This window comes from Hippoglossus stenolepis, chromosome 12 (genome assembly GCF_022539355.2).
Source record: "Hippoglossus stenolepis isolate QCI-W04-F060 chromosome 12, HSTE1.2, whole genome shotgun sequence".
Lineage (NCBI taxonomy): Eukaryota > Metazoa > Chordata > Actinopteri > Pleuronectiformes > Pleuronectidae > Hippoglossus > Hippoglossus stenolepis.
Window position 1 is genome coordinate 16,991,220 of NC_061494.1, and position 23,926 is coordinate 17,015,145.

The window sequence follows — 23,926 nt, forward strand, 5'->3', positions numbered from 1 at the left end:
TAAAATAAAAAAGGAGCACGAGTATCGTAAATGCCTGGAGGGAGGACCACGGCGGAACGTACCAACTCAGAAGGGGTGTGAAAGTCGGAACACAAAACTTCGCGCTGGGTGTAAATCACACACTGAGCTTTTGTTTGTTGTTTTACATCGATAGTTAAAACAGTGGAATTCAACTCGATTTAAATTTTGTGTTGTAGTCGGTGAGTAAACCTGCTTCTGGGTCAGTTTCCTCCCGGAGCGGAACCCCTGGCCCCGGCTGACGTGGTTCGCCCGGACGCGGATATGGTTACAATCGATGCAGGAGCAGAAAGTCAGTGAGCTCTCAGCTGCTCTCAGCTGCTCACAGTCCGGAGCTGGACACTCTGACAGAAGCCTCCGACATCTTTTACTTTGACTTTTATTTTTATTCCTTTTATCCCTTTTACAAATGGCCTCACCTGCTTTGTCCGTGGTGAAGATGACTTAACTTCGAGGGAGCCTCTGCTGGCCAGGTAGTAGCTCAGATCCTACTTCAGAGCTGTGTTCAGACATCATTCTCCTTCCTCCTCCTCCTCCTCCTCCTGCTGCACTCATGTGGAGTTTACTTTGTCTGCTCGTGCTGCCTTTCCCCCCCTCTGTCCTTCCATCACTCCATTGATTGCATTGTACATGTCAACCTGCCTTTACACCAGATTAGGCTCAGCTTCATGTTGCACTCTTCGCAGAGGATTCTGTTAAATATAAACTCCAGCTTTGTGATTTGCAACCTGTCTTGGACCTGATCAGCTGTTTTGTTTGGAGTTAACATGTCTGAATATGAGAGGATTAAAGTGCTGCTCAGCCGTCAGACCAACCTGTTGCTGCACAGTTACACTATTGGTTCACCATAACCTGCTTTTAGAGGGGGGGTGCACACAAGCCTCAGTGTGGGCCAGCAAACTCCCCTCCATCTATCAGGCGTGCTAATAAAAGCTCACTAGACACTACCTGTAGGTGGAGGAGGCAGAGTGGACACACAGCTCCACACCACAAGTCTCCGGGAGGGGGGGTCACTCTTGAAAATGAAGCAATACTAATAATAATCAATGAGTGAAGTTTAATATAAGTTGATGTGATGCTTATGAATTGTGCAAAGAGGTAAAACACGTGATTGTGTAAGTGTGGCAAATGTTTGTCATTCTCTCCTGGCATAGAAAAACCACAACCTTCACTCAGGAGCGAAAATCTGTCTTTTAACTTGTAATAATGAAACAGTCTGACATCTGTTGCGATAATTATTGATCTTGTTGTGACTGATATTGTCACATCCAGTGCTTTTGAGGCCTGGTTGTGTGGCTCTCTCACTAACCTCCACCTCTCATTTGTGACTTTATTTCCTCTTTTAAACGGTGATCAGCAATAAAAGTGTGTTTATGAGCATTTTTTTCTATACCTGGAAAAAGTCATGAGCCACGTTCGTTCTTCCTCAATTTCGTTTCTGTTGCCCAAGCAATACAGCCAAATAAGTCCGCACTCTTAAGAGTCCACTCAAAGTAACCTGCACTGTTATTGGTCACTGTCATGACAACGCCAGAGAGGATAACATGCACTGAATTTATGTTACGACGCAATAATGAAACTGAGCTTGCCCCCATTGATAAGAGCTGATAAGAGCATCTGTAATGTGAACTCATCACATCCAGGTATATAGAGAAGAGTCTGCACACCCAAAGCCTGAAAGTGTTTTATTGTCAAATGAAGAACGTCTATTCTCCTTTTATTTATATCTAGTCATTTGTGGGTGTATCAGTGGCTATGTGTCCCAATCAAAGGGGCAGGGTTCATTCTCATTCCTCAACTACTTTATGGCCCACTTGGTTCAAAATGAAAGCCAATTATGCTGAAAATGGAGCACAGAGGCCTATTTATCACTGTAGTTTCATGTCTTTTGGGGGTTATGGTTAGAAGGTAACTGTTGGTGCTTATGTTTTGCCCTTTCTACCATTGCACCGTAGTCGGTTGATCTTTGTGGACACCATAAACACAGTGCCACGGAGAACTGGTTTGGCACCAGGGCACCCTAATTGAAAATACCTGCAAATGTTTCCTGCTGCCACCGTAGCAGTGGCCGCCCTTGACTCGCAGGGGGAGGCTGGTTTGGTTAACTAAACAGGAAATGTCAGTAGTCGTCTGAAGAATCCTGCTGAGAAATCACTCTCACAAATGCAAAGTGTAGCTGCAGTCGGGAGGGGAAGCAGAGAGATTTCACTACATGTCAGCTCGAGTGTCTAATTACAAAGGGGATGTTGATGAGGCTGCCTCACAAATACTGGTTAGGCTCAGAGGAAACCTGCTGTGAGCATTTTCAATCTGCCTCCCCAGTTTTGGGGAAGATTATGATGATGACTATATGCCTTGCTTTGATTTCCAAAATAAACCAGGGCTGGAATGTCACAGCTCGGTGTGAACAGGCATGTTTAACTATCAGATTCTATCATGTGAGCCTGCAAAATGTGCTGTTGACTGCTTGGGTTGATTTTGTAAACCAGTACCAAGTTTCTTTAGCTGTACCAAAACAAACTTTTGGTTTTGAAACTTTACTTGAGCTGAGCTTTCATTATGCATATTGTCTAATACTATCATAAAGAGCTTTAATTAAAGGTGATTTAAATCTGTAAATGACTGATTACTTTACTGATAAAGGAAAAATCAATCATTGAATGGTAGTGTTTTAATACTGTGTTATGGAAATGTTTGGCCTTTAAAAGAGGTTTGACACTCAGCCCATGATCTGACTCCTCAGGAAGAAGCGAGCAACAGTTGCTAAAAATCCCTTTTTTCTTTTGTTTGGTAGTTTTCAGTGAAACACAACTTGATGCACTTGCACTGCAGTCGTACTTGACAACAGCCTTGGCATTGTTAGCCTGCTCCCACTTGTTTGGGACGTACCATAGACATAATTTACGGACGCTATCAAGGCGGGTGGGTTTTTAAAGGGGGATCACTCTGCGCTCCAGTGTGTGCTTAAGACGCGTACATTTGCAGCGTCTTTGTGTTGCAGGCGAAAGGCCCTATTAGAGCTCTATTCTGTCCGTGGGCAGCTGTGTGCCCCTGTGCGCTGAGCTGCTGGGCCATTCTCCGTCTGTGTGTACAACTCACGCTCAGACTGTGCACTGACGCACACACTGCCACTTTTCCTCCCTCTGTCAGCATCTGTGTTTTTCCCCACTGTGTGTTTCAGTCTAATTTTTTTTTCCTGTTGTTTGTCTTTCTCTTCCTCTAATACCGTGGCTCTCGTTCTCTCTCTCTCTGCTCCTCTGGCCCGAGGCGTTATGCAAAGCTATCAGAAAAGGGATTGTTAGCCATGCTACTCTCTATTCACTTCAGAAGCTTCCCTTTCTGCTGTGTGACCTGCAGTCACAACTGCTGCTGCTGCCTCAAACACACTCGCTCCACTCTGCTTCAGGGAGTTAAAAACCACTACCTTGGTTATTTCACAGCATATTGGCTTCAGTGCTCATATTCCTCATTTTGTATATTCCTTCCCCATTAACATGATAGATTTGTAAGTCTGGCGTCTTGACTCCCACAGAGCCAAAGACCTGAAGCTGAAAAGAAAAGAGGCTTTCTCACATACACCAGAGAAGCACTCCCCCAACCCCCCAAAACACAGGCACCAGGCTCTACTTAGAGATGAAAGGCATTCTGGGATGCAATGGGAATGCTCCCATCAACACGTCCCACTGTGTTTCTGTTGGGTGAGAGTTAGGAATCATCGGGAGTTTTTCGTGTTTGTTGGTTTTCGTAGCTTCTCGATTCTCAAATCAGTGATTCTGTAGCCTCGGGGTCTTTTATATCTCGGTCTGAAATATGAGACGCTTCATTTGCATAGATTTGTTATGCAGAGTGTGTTTGTCTGGTGGCAGAAAATGTTGTTGTAAAAGGTGTGTGTGTGTGTGTGTGTGTGTGTGTGTGTGTGTGTGTGTGTGTGTGTGTGTGTGTGTGTGTGTGTGTGTGTGTGTGTGTGTGTGTGTGTGTGTGTGTGTGTGTGTGTGTGTTAATAGTCCAGATAATGTTTTGTGTTTTGCTGCCTTGTGTCATCTCAACACCTCAGTTATGAATGACAGTGGTTGGCACTCTTCCATTTATTTTATTTAGCAGTTGCTGTATAGCTTCCACTTAAGCTGTCAGCCATTGCGTAGCTCCTGTCTGAACAATGTGGTTGGGTCCACTCGTCTGGTGAACCAGCTACACCCCCTACCCCCTGTTGCGTCCCGTACAAAAAAGAGAAATGAAAGCATTTGGCACAGGCGGCCTAATTTCATGTATTTTTAGAACAGTTTTTACGGACCTTTCCCTCCAAGATATAGGACTTTTACAGTTAAACACAAAATATGTACCTCACACAAACCTGACGCTTAATGTACTAGATCCTACAAAACTGGTTCTTTGTGCAAGCCCAGGCTTAGAAAATGAACCAGTGTGTCCTGACCATCCTGCCTGCACAAAGTAGACCAATTAATATTATGCAATATGTTACAACTCCTGGCTGTTCTATGCTATATGCTAATTGGTACTGTAATCATGTTTTACATACACCTGCAGGTTATTTCAAATCTCAGACCAGACTGAACACCAGCAGGCGACACTATTAGCAACCAATTAGCTTCCTGGCTCAGTGGCCCAGGTAGAGATCTAATACAAGTTTTGCAAAAGAAATGTTTTTGGCAATTTTTAGTCTGTGTGTGTTAGTGAGCAAATTTCAACTTCCAGTCCAACTTAGACTGTGGTAAAAGTAAAAGATGGATCCTATGTCTGTTCTCCTTTTCCCCAGCATATGGTACAAATCATAACACAGCGGTGGTGTAACAGTTGAATCCCACAGTAGTTTGGTTTTCATGAGAAACTGTATGATGAGAAAATCACACATTCGGCCCACAATTAGATTATTTGATAAAGTTAAATTATTCCCACAAGTAAAACAGCTGTAAATGTGACATGTGGGGGGGGGCTCATAGTCACTCTTCCTGTTCAGCTCTGCAAATGGAGAACTAAAAAACTTGTCATTCTGCACTATTTTTAACCGTTTTTTCATTGCTAGCTCGTCAATGACACACCTTCAGCGGACTCGCAAATCTTGATTTGATGCGTGGCGCTGCTCTGCACCCTGCTACACACCACACAGCAGTCAGAGAGTCCATATGATGAGCGGAGCATGAATGAATGAATGAATGGACCAAAGGAATGCCGCTCATTCTTCCACCCGTACACGCACTTTCCCTCAACTCACCCATATGCAACTCCATAACTTGAGCTTGGTATTATGTAATGGCGTTAATGTCACTTCATTGGTTGATTGGTAGTGATAACTGTATAGCATCACCTGCTTACACAGCGTAGGAGCGGCGTGGTCTCCCTCATTTAGCTGAGCAATCGCAAGGGATTGCTAGCAGCGCTGGGGGCTCCCATGTAATGCATCCCTGATGGATTAGGCCTCTGGTTAGTGTGCACAGAACAGAACAGGCACTCATGGATAATGGAAGAAACCACTAGCGGAAAGGCAAGGATTGATGGAGGGAGGGGGTTTAGTGTAATTAGAGGGGTACCTGATGTGTATGGAGAGCCTTGGCATGCGAGGGTCACTCCTGGGGGCAAGAGGCCCCATAGGTTCTTTTACTCAAACTGAAACACCTGATGCTACGCCTGTCAAGCTTCTCATGACTCTTGCTAACAACTGCAAGTCTGAGATGCAGGGGTGGTCACCTCGCTGCAGCTGGGTTATCTGGCCACGTTCAACAGCCCAGTTTCCTGTAAATATAATTTTATCAACAGTTGTCACTGTTATCCCATGTTTTGTGCTTGGTTGCTATGGCTACCTTTATTATTAGATTCTTGAAACGGTGTACTTCTTAGCAACTGTTTTATGTCAGAGAGAGACTGGACTCCAGAGATATCTGAAAAATCCTGCAACACTGATGCTTTAATGCATTAATGGTGAAGTACCTAAATGATGTTAACTTATATGTTCTACCTTAAATTACTCACTACTCTCTGGTAGTAAATATATAAATGCAGATATGTTAATTGAACCATATCGTAAAGCTATCACATAAGTAAACACAGTGGGGGTGAACCAATGACCCATTTACTTTACGATGCAGCTTTCTTACTGTAAATGTCAATGTAAAATGATGGTGTGATGTTTGTTCCACTAGTGTATAGGGTGTTCCCCTCTTTTGTATTTAAGCTGGGAGGGTCAATGAGGAGGTATATGTGAAGTTGACTCTGTGCCACAATGCTCTGGTTTTTCTTTCTACATGTATTTGGTAATAAAATCTGTACGTCCCACACCCAGTTCAGCAGCAGCATGTGACCACAAGGGAAGCGGCACCCATACACTGCAAAGGGAAGTGCGCTCTCATATGGGTGTTATGCTCGAGTGTCTTCATACCAGCTAAGCAATGAGAGGAACTTCAGCCTAGACTGGACTGTCAGGCTGCCTCTTGAGAAAAGGCTCCAGAAGTTCTCTGAGTTATGATTCCTGCCTCTATATTCATTGCAGAGGTGTTGTTAAGGGTGACAGTTTGAAATAAAGTAAATGATCTTTTTAAGTTGCTCGCTTTAAGTGCGGCCTGTGTTTATGCAAAGGTTGATGGTCCCTGTTGTTAGAGAAACGTTTGGGGGAATCCGCAGGAGGAGGCCAGAACCTGACGACTGACAAAGACAATGACTGAATGAGCGCTTCATTGTTCATGCACTTCTGAAGATCTAGTGGTGGGATGGTGTGTTGTTTTTGGCCAGTGTTCCCCTGCCAGTGGGTACTAAGGTGATGGCCAGTGGATTCAGTGGTATGTCTTGACCTCCCTAGGACCATTTTTACGACCTCGGTCGCATTATATGAAAGAGAGGTGGCTGTCTGTTCACCCTGAATTAACAATCCACACCGCAGACGTTCACAAAAGAGTGGCTCTTACTTCTATTCACCACCTCCTGCGTGCGCAAAACGTTTCCTTTTGATGTTTTAACTTTTGTTTCTCATGGCTGTGTAAACTACTGATCTCAACGTCCAGCTTCGTGCACCATAAACTGTTAGGGCAATGCCAGACTGACCAGAAAAAAAATGACATTTAACAATTTCCACATACGTATCTGAAGTTTCCACCTGTGTCACCTATGCAGTATTTTGTTTGTTTGCTCCTCCATCATGTCATTAGTATGAAATGAGTTGCTTTCTTTCAGCTGCAGCCACCGATCAAAGTCTTGACACCAGACGCGCTCTGCACAAGTATGCAGCAACCAGAGCCAATTGGTGATGGACACCAAACACCCCGTCACAGAGCTTTAGGGGGCCCCAAATAGGCTTCTATTCATCTGCCTGTACAAATCACAGTCTGGGCAAAGAGCCATATTATCTTAGCTGCCCTTTCTAGTGCCCTCCTGAGTCATTGGCTATTGTGAACCAAGAGCTGCTGTCTGCACCCCAGCGTACACAAATCTGACCAAAATTACCATTAGATTTTTAGTCCACTATGGGGGTCAGGTCTAGTTACACAAACCTACAATGATGTGTTAGCCCAAACAATAGCTCGCTTTCCTCTTGATGACGAAGCTTTCCTTCCGTTTTAGTGCTAATCAAGAGTTTTATGACTTATCGCACAATTACAGAGAACAGATTTGACATAACATTGCAAAAGCTATCGCTCCATCTTGTTTGGGAAGGCTCACTAGACATTTGCTTGGGATGGGCATTGTTACTTCCGCCAAGGGGGTTGTTTTCATCGATGTTTGTCTGTTAGTTGGCAGCATTACAAAAAACAACTGGACAGGTTTCCATGACAGTTGGCAGAAGTATGTGGTATGGATCAGGAACAAACCCATGAAAATTTTGGTGTGGATCCAGATCAGAAGGGGCAGATGCAGAAATTCTTTATCCCCCTCTTTAATATTGAGAGATAGGGCATTTTTTGGATGATTTCACCAATGAATGTAGATGAAAGAAATCAGGCATATTTTAGGGAGTGTATATATCGGTGTAATTTGGTGGGCCTTGGCCGGGGGTATGCACTCTACTGAGTGCTCTCCTAGTTGCAAGAAGAATGACGACTATTTTACTACTGCTCTGTACTTGCTGTGCTTTCATTGATGTGCACTGCTGATTTTCAAACTCGAAAACCACAGCAGCTCTCTTGAAAATGTCAAAGTTCATGTAACTGAATTAAGCTGAAGGCAGAAGCAGAGCATTCAGTCGCACTCAGACAATAAAGGTTTTTCATACAGCGAGATGTAGGTTAGGCAAGATTCACTTTAAGCAGTGCAAATCTTATCTGATCAGACGAGGCCCTGCACAAGTGCGCCACAGTTCTCTCTCCATTAAGCTCTGGTTTCCCCATCGTGAGGAGTCAGTTCATTAAGTAAGCACGGACCCAGGGCTGAATTCACACTCGCTCTGCCCTCTCCCATGACCCCACTTGCCAGTCACTACGCACACACAAGTGCAGGTTCGCATACACAGACATGCATGTACATAGACGCACCACATACACACTCTTGTTATCACTGTCGAGGTGCAGCTTAAGCCACGGCGGAACACGTCACACTTCCTAACTGAATCAGTCAAACGGCAAAAACTGTAACAACCTTTACACATGCAGTAACCGTCATGCTCCTCAACTCGCACACACACAGACACGCACACACACAAACCCTGTTACATCGCCGCACCCATTACTCAGTGTCAACCCTAATCAGGGAAGTAATCTGCAAAACTGATCAAGAAGAACATTCCCTTCTCCTCTGACTCCCACCACCAACACCAGTCCCTCTCGCCTGCGGAGGCCCAGTTGTGCTCCAATGACTCTCTGGGATAAATGGAGATAATGGGAGTCATATGCTAGCAGTTGGTTTGAGTCAGGCCTACATGAAACATTTATAGTCCTCATGTAGTCATGGGGCTGGAGAGAAGAGGAGAAGGCATACAGATGACATAGTGAAGTAACAAGACATGACTAGACTGGTTATAAAACTGCTTTATCAAATCTGTGAAACGACTCCCCTCCCCTTCCATCTTTGTTTTTATTTGCCCCCCCTTTTACTTTCCAAGATAACCCAGCGCACACTTGCATCCCTCTCTCTGAAGTGTGTTATATAAGTGCAACAACCCTTATTTAACAGGAAACCACATGTTAAACGAGCAGAGTAGCATAGTAGGCCTGGAAGATCCATTAGCCTCATGTGTTGCCCCACAGTGGAAAGCTGTCATTAGCCACCAGGCGACTGGGGGACATGAACCATGCTTATACTCTCTAATTCAATGTGTCAGTGTGTTTGGTGGTTGGCTAATGAAGGAGAGAGGCTCAGTTCCAAGGTCACTGCAGTTATTCCTACTTTACCCCTCGCAATAAGGGTAAAGACAGCATAACTGAACCTGCCCATCATTTACTGAGATCTTCCCCATGCATTAAGTAGAGGATCAGGACGGCTAAGCAGAGCAGGCATGACGGGGCAAGTTCGTCCCAAAAAAGAAAGAAGGCATATGGACCATCTGCCCTGCATATAACTCCCTTCAAGCACTCAGGAGTTAGTGTTTACTGCAGCAGCAACTGTCTGCGCTTTACCATCTGCGGGTGCAGGCAGTGGATGAGGCAACCGCAGCGCCATTCAGTATACAATATGTTCCCTTTTCTATTCATGTTTCCTCGCCACATCTGTAGTCATGTGATGTGAGTGGTGTCTTTTCCCGGATTAGCTAAACTTGGCTTTCTGTTACAGCACGTCTAGGTTCCCATTTACGCTGCGGATCATGTTCACATGCAAAATGTTCCATTATTTACAGGGGATACGGAAACAATTTTCCCGTACGGCAGCGTGTTTTGTTTACACAGACAGTAGCTTTATAGGCGTGCATATGAGATGTTGGGTTACTGTAAGTGGCAGGGTGATAAACGTCGAATGGAAAAACATCAATCAGCACTTCTCAACTGTATCTAAAGTGTTGATTTAGGCCAGAAGTCACCGACTAGATTCAGACCAGAGACGTTTCAGGAAAATACAGGCCTATATATTTTCAATATGTGGAGTTTGTATATTTTTTCAATTCTTTTTAGAATAAAATAAATATATATTTGTTAAGAATTGTATCAGAGGGTAGATATAATGAGAAAGTTTGGGCTAAAATAGATATAGTATATGATGTTACTACTCTGATACAGGGTGTCACCACAACATATAAAGCTTTATTGTCATTGCACAAATTTGTACAACAAAACAAATATAGTAGGATAATAATAACTTGCCTTGTTTATTTCTGAAAGGCTGGGCTGCGTTCAGTCTGGACAACATGTTGCAAAACGTCACCTTAAATGTAACCGGTTTGCGTTTGATACCCTGAGCAACTACGGCAGCTAAGAAGGCCATTCTTGGCATTCTGGTGGAAGAAATCTCTGACATAGATGACATGGGTTTATACGTGCTTATTATATTAAATGACTTCATTATAAAGTACTTATGACGAATATGTCTTGTAACATATTAATTAAACTGATGGGAACATTAAGCATCACCTGCCGCATTTATAACAAACTTTAGAAACCATTGTGTGAACTCCCTTTTTAATATGGCAAAGTTTAGATACACATATCTGCTGATTGGGCAACACCTCCGACTCCTCTGAGCAAACTTTTTGTTCAACCAGGAAACCATAGCAAAGCGGTGCAAAACGATTCAAGATTGAAACTCCCCCTAAAAAAAAAAAGTTGAGCCCATTAACTAGAAGCTATGAAATTAAAACTGTATCTAAATTCACAGACTTCCTGGGTTTATTTTAAGATCCCCTCCAGACATGTTATAAGACATACAAATTTCTGCTTGGAATAATTACGTGTGTCAGATGTGTTTTTTTCCATGAAGTAGTTCAGTTACCTTGTTATAAATAATTATTTTCCCACATTAAGGACTCATGAGTATGCAAATCAGGTTCATTTAAACAGTATTACTCGTAGACTCAGTGGATTTCTACTTGTTTCCACATCATACTTGAGTAAGTTACACACGGAATCATGATTGGCTTCCAAACTAGTTGCAATGTTACAAATATCCTGCTTGTATGTGCACGCCTTTCACTCTGATTTAAAGTGGCCACAGAGCAAATGAATGTCAAACTCAGTGAAACTCAAAACATTCAACTAAAGGTCGAATAAAAACACATTTTTCAGTAGAGGGGGCCCTTTAATTAAGTGGATTATATTATTTATATGCGTCATTCATCTGGTCTGGTTACAGTGTGGCACAGTAACTATGGTTTGCATGCATCTCTTCTCATTGGACTAGAACTGGATGATGGAAAGTCAAAGGGTTTGGATGAGCTTTGCACCGCTTTTTTGTCATCAGCAGATTAATGAAATATTATGTTTAAGTATATGAAATCTGTATCCTGGTGGAAAATGTCCTGCAAATGTACCATACAAGTTTTTGAGTGTGTGTATTCAAATGAATTTTCTTAAACCCAATCTCCTTTTAACACAGGGATCAGCTGAAGTGTCACTACGTCTGCCACTACGTCTTCAGCACTTGAGGTTTGCTCTGCAGATGGGAGGTCACCAACCGGTCGCCTGTTTCGCCCAAATGCACTATCTGCCCTCCACCCTCGTCTAAAATGGCTGCCCGCGGCCTTCTTCTTCACCCACACGGATTGGAGCAGAGCTGCGTGCTACCATGGTGATCATTTTGTCCAAAACACTGGAAAAGAAGAAGGGTGTCAATGATGTAAGGTCCAAGAGCATCGAGAGACGGCTGGTGAGAGAAACGTAACCTTTAGAGTCTCACACAAAACAATCCGGTTTGTTGTTGACTATTGTTACACTGATCAAGGATCTGCACAATGTCTCATATGATAGGCAGCAGTCGGTGAAATGAATAGGCCGGTGATTATATTACATCAGTGCATAACCACATGCTACAGATGCCACTGATCGTCATTTACATTCACTTGCACAATGCGAATAGCGGTGTCAGACCACAATCTGATAAGTCGTTATTGTGGCAGTGAAATAACAATTAAGATGTTAAGATTGACAAATTCAAAAAATAAAATTGTTTAGAGGAGTGGAAAAACACGCATCAAATGTAGATGAAGGGTAAAAGGGGCCACTGAATGGTTTGGGTATAAAAACACTGTGATTCATAAAGGGTGGTATGGCCCCCACAGTTTCCATTACTCAACCTGATTTCCCAGCCGAACACATTTGCAGAGAGAATATCTTATAGAAGAATGTTGTTCACCCCCCCCTTCAGAGACTTGTATCTCTGCACCGGACCAACATGAAACAGATACACCTTATATTTCCAAAAATGTCAAGGCTCCTCTAACACTTAATTTCACCCTTTGCCCTAAGTGTTACAACACGTAACTTTAAATGATCTGACAAGTCCCAGTTTAAGAATCTAGATGTAAAATAAGGAGGATTATTTACATGTTATTATTCACCACTCTACTCAGATAGCACAACAGAAGAGCTACGTAGATTATTATCTGGTTTGATTTTATCTTTTCACTCGTGCTTAAAGGTCTGAATCTGTTTTAGAAAATCTCATTTTCCTGTTGTGGTAATAACCCTCGAGGTGAGTCAGAGCAATGTGTTGTGGCATTTTCCTTTTGTACTTTGTGCAGACACCACCCTGTTGTAAGAATGAAACAGAGAAAGGATAGGTGTCTGATTTGAGAAAGGCGTGTGAGGACAAAACGGTTTCATACTCTGAATCACCTTTGTTCTTCATAAAACCGGTGTGGTGTGGTGTGAAATTTATTAATAAGGCTCTCTACTGTGTATAATTATTTAATCCAGCAATCATGTGAAATCTTTCTCTACGTTTTGAGCCAATGAGTTTTGTGAGTCTGCCACAAGCTTCAAAGAACTATGTGGCAATAGTGAAGAAATGTGTTTAAAGGGAAAGTTCACCCAAAAACGAAACTTCACTCCTTTTCTACTCACCACCATGTCGATGGAGGGGTGGGTGAAGTGTTCGAGTCCACAAAACACTTTTGGAGTTTTAGGGGTAAACAACATTGCAGCCAAATCCAAGTAAATGGTGACCACTTCTTCAAACATAAAATGCTTCCGTACGGCTCCTGTGTTGTCATCCAAGTGTCCGTAAGCCCCGACATTCAAATTTGACTCAAAGCGGCTTCATTTACTCCATATTTGTAGCCTAAATGTCCGCTGTTATTCGTACTTAGTGAAACACCTTTGACCTTTAACGAGATTGGAGCAAAATCTGAATCAAAAGTCCAACATCCACTCTCCTTTTTGCTCAGTTTTCTTCTCCACCACTCTACCTATTGCTCTTTAGCTGCTTCATGCTCCACTATAGTTACCAGCTAGCATACAGCTAGCACACACACTCTTAAACATACTGAAAGAAACTACTTATCTGTGGGTTCATTGCTTTACGTTACACCCATGTTGTACATAGTAATTTGATCAATTGGCCAATGAAAAGATTAGTGCAGCTTCAGTTAGCATTTCAAAGTTGTAGCCAATGAGACGGACTATTGGGTTGTGTTGAATAATTTGTAGGGTCAGGTAAAATATACCCATCATTATTGATTTATTCAAATCTTAATCTTAGTAGTTATACACTAGCTGTAATATATATGTCAATAATTCAAAGTGGTATGTTTCCCACTGAGATGTAGTGAAGAGGATTTTCCTTGTAGGATAAAAAGTGACTCACCTTTATACTACAAGAATTAAACTCCACCTCTGGTTAATTATTTTTCAGCTCTACCGGGGTAATAATAAACTTGCAGAATTTGGTATTGATCTACTCATTTATTGTCGGTTTACTTCGTATCTCCCTGACTGTCGACCCCTCTGTCCTCCACAGAGCGAGCTCCGCACCATGAGCAAAGGGACCACCCTCTTCTCCTGTGGATCTACGGGTGAGTTATCTCCATTAGTCTGTTTGCCCTTCCTGTTTTCCTATAAATAAAGTTTCCACCTGTCTCCCTCTTGCACTCCCTTAAGGTCTGGACAGTGAACTGGCTGAGTTTTTGTTAGATTCGCACAAATGTAACAGGATAACAAATTGCCCCTGCCTCATCCTTCTGATAGATTGGACCACCAAGGTCAGCGGTCCTCACTCTAACAGACTCATTGTTTATCCCCTCTGTCACACTTGGCTTCAGTCACTTCTCCTTTTCTCCGTCTGTCACTCATCCCCCTCTCATGATCAGGGTGCACCTGCCTCCACACAACATTGCACACCGTTCTCATGGGAGTGAACAGTAATTGAATATGCTGTTGCCAATGTCAACAATTTCCCTTTGGCTCTGTTAGCGTTGCAGTAATTACCCCCTGTGTTAAAAGACACGCTACTGTAAATACTAGTCACTGTCGTCTGTCTTTCTTTTCGGGGGAGACGCGGTGACGTCAGCGGGACTTGCGTGGATTTCTTTTTCCACTCTCGATGTTGACATTAACATCGTCTTGCATGTCTTGTTGGTTCAACCAGCACTTTGTCTCTTGCTTTCAAAGGGTGGCCTTTTGAAGTTCATCCCTTTCTCCCTTTTGTCGAGTTGTTTTCCTAACATTCCAGTCCGGTCGTCACTGTAGCCCCCGTGCATTGTTTGTCTGCCCAAAACAATGATTTCCGTCCACCAGTCTGAGCGAGAGCGTGCCAGATTTAGAGACAGGCATCCCGAAAGGATGGGATTTGGACCGGCAAGGTTCCCTGTTTGCCAAAAAGTGTCAATAGATTCACAACTTCACCACTTGGCTGAGTAGCTCAGGCCACTATGGCACTTTACTGTAGGTGTATTATGTCCCGCGAGTGCGTGATAGACTCTCTAGTCTGGATGGTGAGACAGCTGGCACTAAGCACGGTGCTTTCCAAAGCTCATCCGTATGCTCTGATTCTTTTTTTCATCTTGTAGTCCATTTTGTTTAAGTTTTTCAACTTCCTGCACAGTAACAAATGAGGTAAACTGGTTTGAACCATGCAGCTTAAACCTGTCATTCCTCTTACAACAAATGACTGATGATAATCTTTTTAAAATGCTCCAAAGCTCATTTGTTGATTTTTGTGCATAGCAGAGTGTAACCACCCTAAATGACCTTAAGTGTATGTTTAGTTCCTCTGTAGTTAAATACCTCCTCACTGCAGTTAGCAGAAAATAATCTCCCTCTTTTTCCAAACAGCGTGTCCTTACAGCAACCGTTCCCTCTTTAAGCTTGTTTCCTGTTTGTTTGTTCCTTTTGTGTCAGTTAAGAACTTTATATTCCTCCCAGATATCACTGCCGTCCTTTAAGCTACACCACATTATGCTGTAATTACCGTAATGCAAGTGATTCGAAAGAGAGAAAGGACTGCTATTGAGGTCAATGAGAGTGAGAATGTATGTTTTGAATGTTTCAGAGGCAGATAGGTGGCTGGACCTGGGGCGAAGCTGTGCCATCCAGCAGAGAGCTCCCTGCCAGGCTGGTGCCAGTCTGGAAAGCCTGTGGGATGTGATGCCTGAGCCGGGGAGCTGCCACTGGGCCAAGGAGCCCGGCAGCGCCACGGCAATCACCAGTCTGATAAGGGATCTCAGCATAGGCAACGGCATTTTGGCCATCCCCCACGGCCACACTACGTCCACCATCGCACACTACACCACTACAGCCACCAGCCAAGCTCCCGTGGCACCCCCGAGCAAACGCCAGTGTCGCTCCCTGTCGTTCTCTGATGAGTACAGTGGGTTCCGCTCATCCTGGAGGCCCCAGGGCTCCCGAGTGTGGACAGCGGTGGAGAAACGAAGGTGCCACAGTGGGGGAAGTGTTCGAGGAGGAGGGGGTTTCACCGGTGGTCATTTCCCCACCATTCAGCGTAGCTCCAGCTTCAGTTTGCCTTCAGATGGAGGCCTGGACTTGCCATTCTTTAACCAGCGACTGCCTCTGCACCCTCAGTTCACTGCCTCTCCAGTTTCCCCCACCTCCCCCTACTCGCATCATCACCACTCCAGCCATCACCACTTCCTCAGGCCCCTCTCCCTGTCCCACGAACAAATCAGCCTGCCAGAGCTTCAGAGGGAAGAGGCGTCGGAGGCTAGCTCTACAGACTCCACCCCAGAACTGGGGAGGCGAGCCGGCCAGAGAGCTGGGGGCACGGGGTTTCTATCTCGGAGCCGGTCCCAGCCGTGTGTGCTCAACGACAAAAAGATCGGTATGAAGCGCAGGAGACCAGAAGATGCCCAGGAGCAGCGGCCCTCTCTGGACCTGGCAAAGATGACTCAGGTTAGCTGGAAATGTTGAACACTGACAAGCTCACATACCCAAATTCATGTGAATGTGTCTTATTATAATTTGATTCATTTTACATAGTTTAGGATCATTTGTGTTCACTGATTAAACATAAATCAGCATAAGCTTATTTCTAATTAAGCTTTCCTGCTGCCAAATGGGCTCTATTACGTTTGGTTCAATCCTGGACCAAATGCATTTACCACACAGACAAATACCTTTTTGTTCTAGGACCAAGTTCAAGAGCTCCTCAAAAGCAACTGAGCCTTTCTCTCCCTGAGTCTGATCAGGGGCTGGATTGAATCAAGCTGATTTAGGTTTCTGGGTTGTTGGTCCGAGGCTTCAGGGCTGAGTGATCTCAGGCCTCCCTGCTTCCAGCTCAGGGAGTGGCGCTTACTAAACAAGCATTCCTCATGTTCGGTCACGCTGCCTAGCGCCACACTCAAGCAAGCCGGGCTCCACTTGGTCATCTCATTTACTCCGCTAGGTAAACAGTCTATCCAAAGGTTCGACCCCCCTCACCTTTCATTTGCAACTCCTATGCTGCATTTCCATCTTTCACTCACTGTGCCACTTCATCTCTCTCTCGTGCCTCCTGTCTTCTGCAGTCAGAGCAACCAAAGGTGATTAATCCTGGGGATATTTGGATGCACAGATTGCTTTCCCCACAACAAGAGTTTGTTTGTTCTTACTTGAGGTCAGAGGAAGCAGAGGAACAGCCAGAGAGTATAAATGAACACCGGACAAACCCAACCCAAGAATAGAACCGTAAAAGTATTTTAATGACACGTACTGTTTTTTTGTGTTTGGCAGTGATCTGATGTTTATACGGAGCCCAGAAAAATCTTTATTTGATTCTTGTATCACATCCTGTTTCATTATTTATTTGAATGCTGTTGAGCAGCCACTAATACCGATGCCTCCCTGCTTCCCTGCACTTATATCTTCACATCATTCATATGATATGCTAAATCATTCCTTCAACAAACCCCCTGCTCAGGAAATATTGTCCTTTTCGTTTGACTCATATTAGAAATAACCATCGACACATCCCTCGTCCCTCCCTTCCTTTTCACAAAGATTTGTGAGCCTTTCACCCTCAGGACCCAGCCAGGGTTGGATCAACAAGGCTTTGGTAATGGAGCCTAGCGAGCATGTTTCCTCTGGTCATGCCAGCTGCTAAGAGGGGAAAATCAAGCACGATGATCACACACATATACACACACATGGAGTAAGTTTTATGTTACCTCTGGGTACACCAGAGCTTTAAGGCAGGAGCACACGTCAGCAGATGATTGTGAAATTAGTGTCAGTTCTCAGGGACTGATCAGCAGATCCATCGTTTCACGTGTCGTTTTTTTTCTCAGTTTTTGTTTCCTGTACATGATTGCATGCACTCTCTTGCATGACATACGCAGCTAATACGCTTTAATTTTTAACACATTAACGCTCATGCTTCTCCTTCTCTTCCCTCATAACTCTTGATAACTTGATGTTGGTCTATGCGTCTGTAACCAGTGCAGGTAAAATGCTGCATCTTGTGCACTCAGGATTCTACTCAAGCACAGTCGTACTATGTCACAATAAATAAAATGACCCCAAACTCCCATTGCAGGGTCACATAGTTGACTTAGGTTAACGAGTTGGTTAGTCTCAGTGAGAGCCGAGGGAAAGGGAAAGCTCGTAGCTGGCAAACAATCTGGAAAAGGAAGTGATGATGTGGAAACAAGGGGGTGGTTATAATTTGTGTCGGTTCTAGTGAGGACTGAAGATGAGCGTTACCTTGAGGGATGAGAATCGATACGATGATACCTCCTCTTTAGGGAAGTTGATTCTTTTTGTGGAAGGATTGTGTGATCATGTTTCTGGCATTTGACGCTGAAGCTGTCTTAGGGCAGCTTTGATCTTCTTTAAGCAGTCGGTCCCTCCCAAGAAGTGGGTGAGTCTCATCACAATTCTCTAGAAAGGCATCCAACTCGGCCCTGCCTTGGGGTGTCAATTAGGAGTTATTACACCCTCTCACACCTTTAATGCTTCCTCCATTTTATGTGTGCATGGATGAGTAACACAGTCTTAAGTCCAGGTAAAGAGAAACGAGAGTAGTTGGTGAATATGCATCAGGGCAAACTTTATAATTACCCTGCGTCAAATTTTTATTTTCTTAATTTGCAGGACAATAAATGCAGTTGTGTTGCGTGTGCTGGAGGCTCCGGTGGTGAAGGACTATGAGGGTTCACTCGTAACAAGACCCCAGTGTGTGTGTATGTCAGTGGAACATGGTGTTATTTGGCCCCTGGATTCCTTTGACCACACCAATGAAGGAGGGTGTGAATTCTGTGCATGCATGTCATGCTAATCAGGCTATAACTCGACTGCCGCAGGGATTTACGTGCAGTACCCCACAAAATTCCTCGAATATGCTCCCTGTCAGCCATGTATTTCAATTCACTGCACACTACACTGCTCCCCCCCCCCTTTCCTTTTCTTTTCCCTCTACAAAACAATGAAGGGAGTCTGTGACGAGCTGTCACACTGGGAACGTTATCTCTTGATTCTCGGTCGCTCACGGATTGATTGTTGACACCGCTCGCATTTTGCTATAGAGGAAACGGCCCGTGTGCGGCCCACCTGGTCAGTTTCATTCAAGCGTGAGTTGTCTTCGTGACAAGTTCACTTGGATCAATTTATATTTTGAAGAAAGAATTACAGGCTTAGCTGTGTTAGCAGAAGAGGTGGTAAAAGGCCGCGTGTTGAGTGAGTGCTTAAAATCGTGAGTGTGTGCGCCTGTGAATTCAGGACGAAAATGGCAGGGCAAAAGAAAAGGGCTGTTATTTGTGCAGGAACACTGGCAAACAAACTCCTCACTCGTCTCTATTAATATCGTCTCGCTGCCCCAACTTCTCGCTGTGCCGCTCATCCCCTCCTTTCCCTCCATCTCACTCCATTCCTGGCATGGCAGACATGGTGATCATAGCTGAGCGTCGAGCCCCGCGGGCTTGTGGGAACACCTAGGTGGGCGTCTCGAGGTGTGGCGCTCGCCATGTACATAAAGACATGCTTCGACTTGTCCCAAATGTCGGTCACACTTATTACCTGTGATCTGTTCTACGTTATCATGCTGCATTTATCTCTTTTTTTTCAACTTGCGTCAAGGCATTTTTGCTCGTATCGGCCATGCATTGTTTCTATGGAACAGTGAATTCCAGAGAAATGACACAAACAAACCCACCCACAGGCGTCTACACACAGATAACAGGTGTGCAACTATGTCGTCTGGTTGTCAAGTCTTTGCCTGCACCTCCGGCCTCTCTTTTGTTTTGTTACAGCTGTTAGCTGTTGAGGCTCCTCAGAGCAGTTTGCACTAGACTATTTTGAATCTACATAAATCTATAGAAAAAAACCTGCATGACTCTTATAGTGTTTTTTGTTAACACTTCTCTCTTTATACTGAATGTGTTTCTGGTCCCGTGCACAGTGGGACTTTTGCCGTAACAGTTAGCAGGATGTTGTTTATCGGTCGCCCTAATTATCAGGAGGACATTTGGAGAACCTCTTGGCTTGTGCCTCTCTCAGAGCAGCTGCCTTTTCGATCCCATCTTGTAGATAACATAATCACAGGATGAGTTCTGGTTGTGTTGCTTGTGGTTGGTAATAATGGATGATGTCTGCCACAATATCAGTCATGTGCAAAAGTGTTTTTCTATGATTTTGATGAATAATTCCTAAACAATAGAAATCATGGTCTTGCTACGCCCCCAAAACACATGAACGCCCACTTCCTGCTAGAATACGACTTTTCCCTGACTCGCTTGCTAACTTCTGGCTGTCGTCTCTGCTTCAGCTTCGGCTTTTGCAACATGAAGAGGATTTCAATATATCTGATAAATAGTGTTAAAGAAACAACTTATCAACCCTACTTCACTCAGTAAAGAGATAAGGCCGAGAAAGAAGCTGACAGGGCCTGTAAAAACTTTTGATGGTGCACCAGCCCACTGGATTTGTCCCCCTTTGCCTGGTAGCCATTACAAATCTGACTAAAAGTCTAAGTTTATTGTGAGTCCCTCAACTTTTTTTGGAAGTGCAGTATTACATCACTGAAGTGCTTCTTAAAAGCTCCTGATTTTAAAGTGTTTTAAATGATCAGATCAAGAAAACCCAACTCTTGGTTATGTGAGACATGACAGCACAAGGAGTCTGTGCGTGTTTGTGTGTGTGTGGTACAAGTGGATGTATGCCATCTGGTTGGGGGTACGCTCAAGTGAAAGAAAGGAAAAAGCACACAGGCAGAGCTGGGTACACAGCAGAAATCTTACCCTGCTCCCCCCAACCTACCACCACACCCATCCAGTAGATTTTATAGAAAGCATATTGTGGAGTAACCGCCTCTGCCCCCTCCCCTCCTCTTTTCCTCTCGTCTCCTCTACTGTGATAATTAGTAGTGGGGTAATACAGGGGTAGAATAGAGAAAGAGAGGCCTCAGAAATCCCCCTTTTTCCACTCCTGTGGGGTAACTGCAGCTGAGGCCTCCCCCTCCTCACACGATCACCTCGAGCGTTGTGCGGATGAAGTACCTGTGTTTGAGCAGCTAACATGAAAAGTAAATCCAGCGACGAGTGAGCGAACCCCTTCACTCAGACAAAAAAGAAAATTCGGAGACTCGAGAACCGGGAGACTCCCACCTCATTGTAACAGGAAAAGCAATGTCCTCACACATGCTAGGGAACATTAGAGTTGTCCGTCATGTAAGCCCAGGCTCTATAGTGGAAACCTCATCTCTATTCACCTCCATGCCTCCAACATCTGCTGCTGGGGCACTCCAGAGATCATTAACCCCTTCGCTGCGCTGCATGGCTGCTCGTCTTTGTTGCGGAGAGGAATTCAGGGCATGAATGCGAAACAGGAGACAACTTATTAGTGAATTAAAGCTCTTTTAAGGTCAAACTGTGAGTGTGAAAACCCAACCACGTGTGCAGAATTACAATTTATCTTGACAAACTGTGAATAACAATGACTTTAACAAGAAATGTCCTGCTTGGCTACACAGGGCTGTGTTTTCAGGCCTGGTGTGTTTGTGTCACAGCGGCTTCCACCGTGATAAATAGGCCTCAGGCTCAGTTGGAAACAAGATACCGTTGTGGTTTGCAACTCATCCCAGCGTTTTGTGTGTTTTTCCCAAACAACCCAGAAGGTTTTATTTTCTGTGTTTGTTCTTCGATGGCTTGTGTGTGTTTACATGTTCACGTGCCATATATAGTAGGCCAGCTTTTGGCAGCCCGAAATGAAACCCTATCTCAAACTGACATTCTGGGAAAACCTGAGCTTGAACCCCCCACCACACACCACCCATCTCCCAGACAAACCCTCCTGCTTTTATAGCCAGAAAGTGAACACGGGCTAAATCCAACATTTGACCCTTTTTTTTTTCTCTGTGTCTCCTCTGTGCAGAATCTCCAGACTTTTCAGAGCTTGAGTTGCCCCGGGTTCTCAGCCGCCAACGGCCGCCAGTCCAGCCTCCCACTTCCCACCACTGAGACCTCCAGCCAGCCAGATTCAGACTTCATCACTGCGTGCGTACCAGGGCTGGAGTCCCCCCAGGAAGTGGCTGGAGATGACGAAGAGGAGGATTCATCCTACGAGGAGCTGGACAGTGATTCGGCCTGCAGCGTGGACTCGCGGCCCGGCTCTCCTGACGGTGTTGTGGCCGACAAACGCACCCTCTGGAAGGGTGATCGCATGACGCAGAGGGACATTTTCCAGCTTGGGGGAGAGCTGGATCTTGACCAGATTGAAAGAAACTGAACACTTTACAGGAGGTTTTAAAAGACTGTGTGTATGGACTGTTGCAGGAAATACACGATGTACCAAAAGATGGCTCTTAAGACGGGTTTGTGAGAAATGAAGTGGAGGAGGGTTTTTTTTTTAAAGGGAAAGATGACAGAAAGTCTAGAAAAGTGATAAAGATGACAAAGGAATAAGTACGTGGCTTCTTGATGACACATTTGCCTTGAACATTCTTACTGTTTGAATCAAAAAAACAGTGACTGTTAGATTTTTGTTGTTGTTGAGGGGAATTCAGCTTAACTCAGGAGTGGGAAAGTGAGGGTTAGTCTTAAGAAAACTTCCTAGCCCCTCCTGTCATTTCAACCTGATGACCTTTCCACAGTCAGCTAACCGTAGCTTTGTAGTACTGTAGCAGTAGCTGGGCTCCTCTGTATTTAGCTCGAGTTTGTTTTTTTGGAGAAAGTGGGAGTGTCAAGGTATGAAAAACAGCGTCTAAGAAGCGTCTTCTCACAGACTTGCCCTTGACCTTCCTCTTTGTCTTTTGTGCACACATGAAAATCTGTTTTTCTTTCGCTGAATGTAGCCTCGGTAAGCTTTATGAGGAGTTGACAGACAGAAATTAACAGTGCCTTCTTTCGGATGCTCGCTCTCCCGGTTGTGTCTTCAAGAAACTGGCCTCAATCGAAGCCACCATTTCTGATTTTGTAGTTTCTTAATATGCAAATTGTATATTTGAATTAAACACTGAATCTCAAGTTTTCAGTCCTAATATCAGTGTATATTTTTCTAAGTAAGTGTTTTTTATGAGCTGTTTGTGAAGGAGCAAGAATACAAGGACTTTCTTCTGACAGAATGGACATGAAATAAATGTACAACCTGCACTCGGACGTCTGGTTTGATTTGTGATCATTAATGAAAGTTACGTGCTTTGCGCTCAGAGTTGACGGAGTTGACTTTCTGCAGATCAAAAGTCTGAATGAGCTTTGAAAGTTTCCACAGAGTCTTTAGAAGTCGTGCTCTCTCCTCCACACTCACTTCCTGCCTCACCTTTCAGAACCAAGCTCACTCACTTGGACGTCATTGTTTTGAACTTGCAGAGAGTTTTTGGAGCAAATGAGTGTGTCACAGTGTCTACCAACAGCTTGAGGAATATGATAAGTTGACCAGACATCTGTGTAATGCCCTGATGTTGCTCACCAGCTCCAAACACAACAGCAGGAAATCTAGTCGTGGAATATCCCTGGCCTCTAACCCAGCAGTGACCAGAGGAGACCTGCGAGGCAGACGGACACATCAGCCGGGCAAGTTGGTTCCTCCCTGGGATTTCCTATCGCGTCTCTCTTATGTCTGCGTTTGTTTCAGAAATTTGGAAAAGCACCTGCCACCTTTGTTTTTAGAATGTAAGACTTTATGTCTACAGGGGTCTCTCTCTTTAAACTGCATCAAACGCTTGTGTCGTCATTATCATTGGTCTCCGGGGGGGGGGGAGGAAAGCACCGACTGCATAATAGTGTTTACGTTCAAAACAGGATGTTCCAGCCTGCTGCAGCTTTTCCTTCGATCATAGCCTTGAGGGTAGGTGAACTCCGACATCTCAACCCTGAAGTGTTGTTTGTTCACACAAACGCACAACCAAAAAAACGTACAACCCACCTTCAAAGGTCCTGAAATGCAGACACCCTGCCACCTGGCCTGGAAAGCTGGACTAGCAATTACTTTTCCTTCTGGCTCAGAGTTAGTCTCTAGATTTTTAAAGAATAGGGTTGAGGGGACAAAAACGATGGGCTCAAATTCCCAAGGATGGAAAACAGAAATCTGGTGAAAGGTTCGGACATCTGTTCACATCTCACCTCTTTAAACCGACACAAAAGGCTGGAAACACAAAATCCCGTTGCTATCAGCAGCAGTCTGGC

The 23,926-nt window shown here is 44.3% G+C and overlaps 1 protein-coding gene across 1 annotated transcript; it reads left to right on the plus strand.

Moving 5' to 3' along the window:
* Positions 1-294: 294 nt before the first annotated feature.
* On the plus strand, positions 295-22,894 carry LOC118119052 (protein FAM53B). Its single transcript, XM_035172717.2, has 5 exons — positions 295-491; positions 11,479-11,748; positions 13,840-13,894; positions 15,370-16,226; positions 21,678-22,894. Exons 2-5 carry the CDS (start codon positions 11,668-11,670, stop codon positions 22,029-22,031), a joined length of 1,347 nt encoding a protein of 448 aa, XP_035028608.1. The 5' UTR covers positions 295-491; positions 11,479-11,667; the 3' UTR covers positions 22,032-22,894.
* Positions 22,895-23,926: the final 1,032 nt, after the last annotated feature.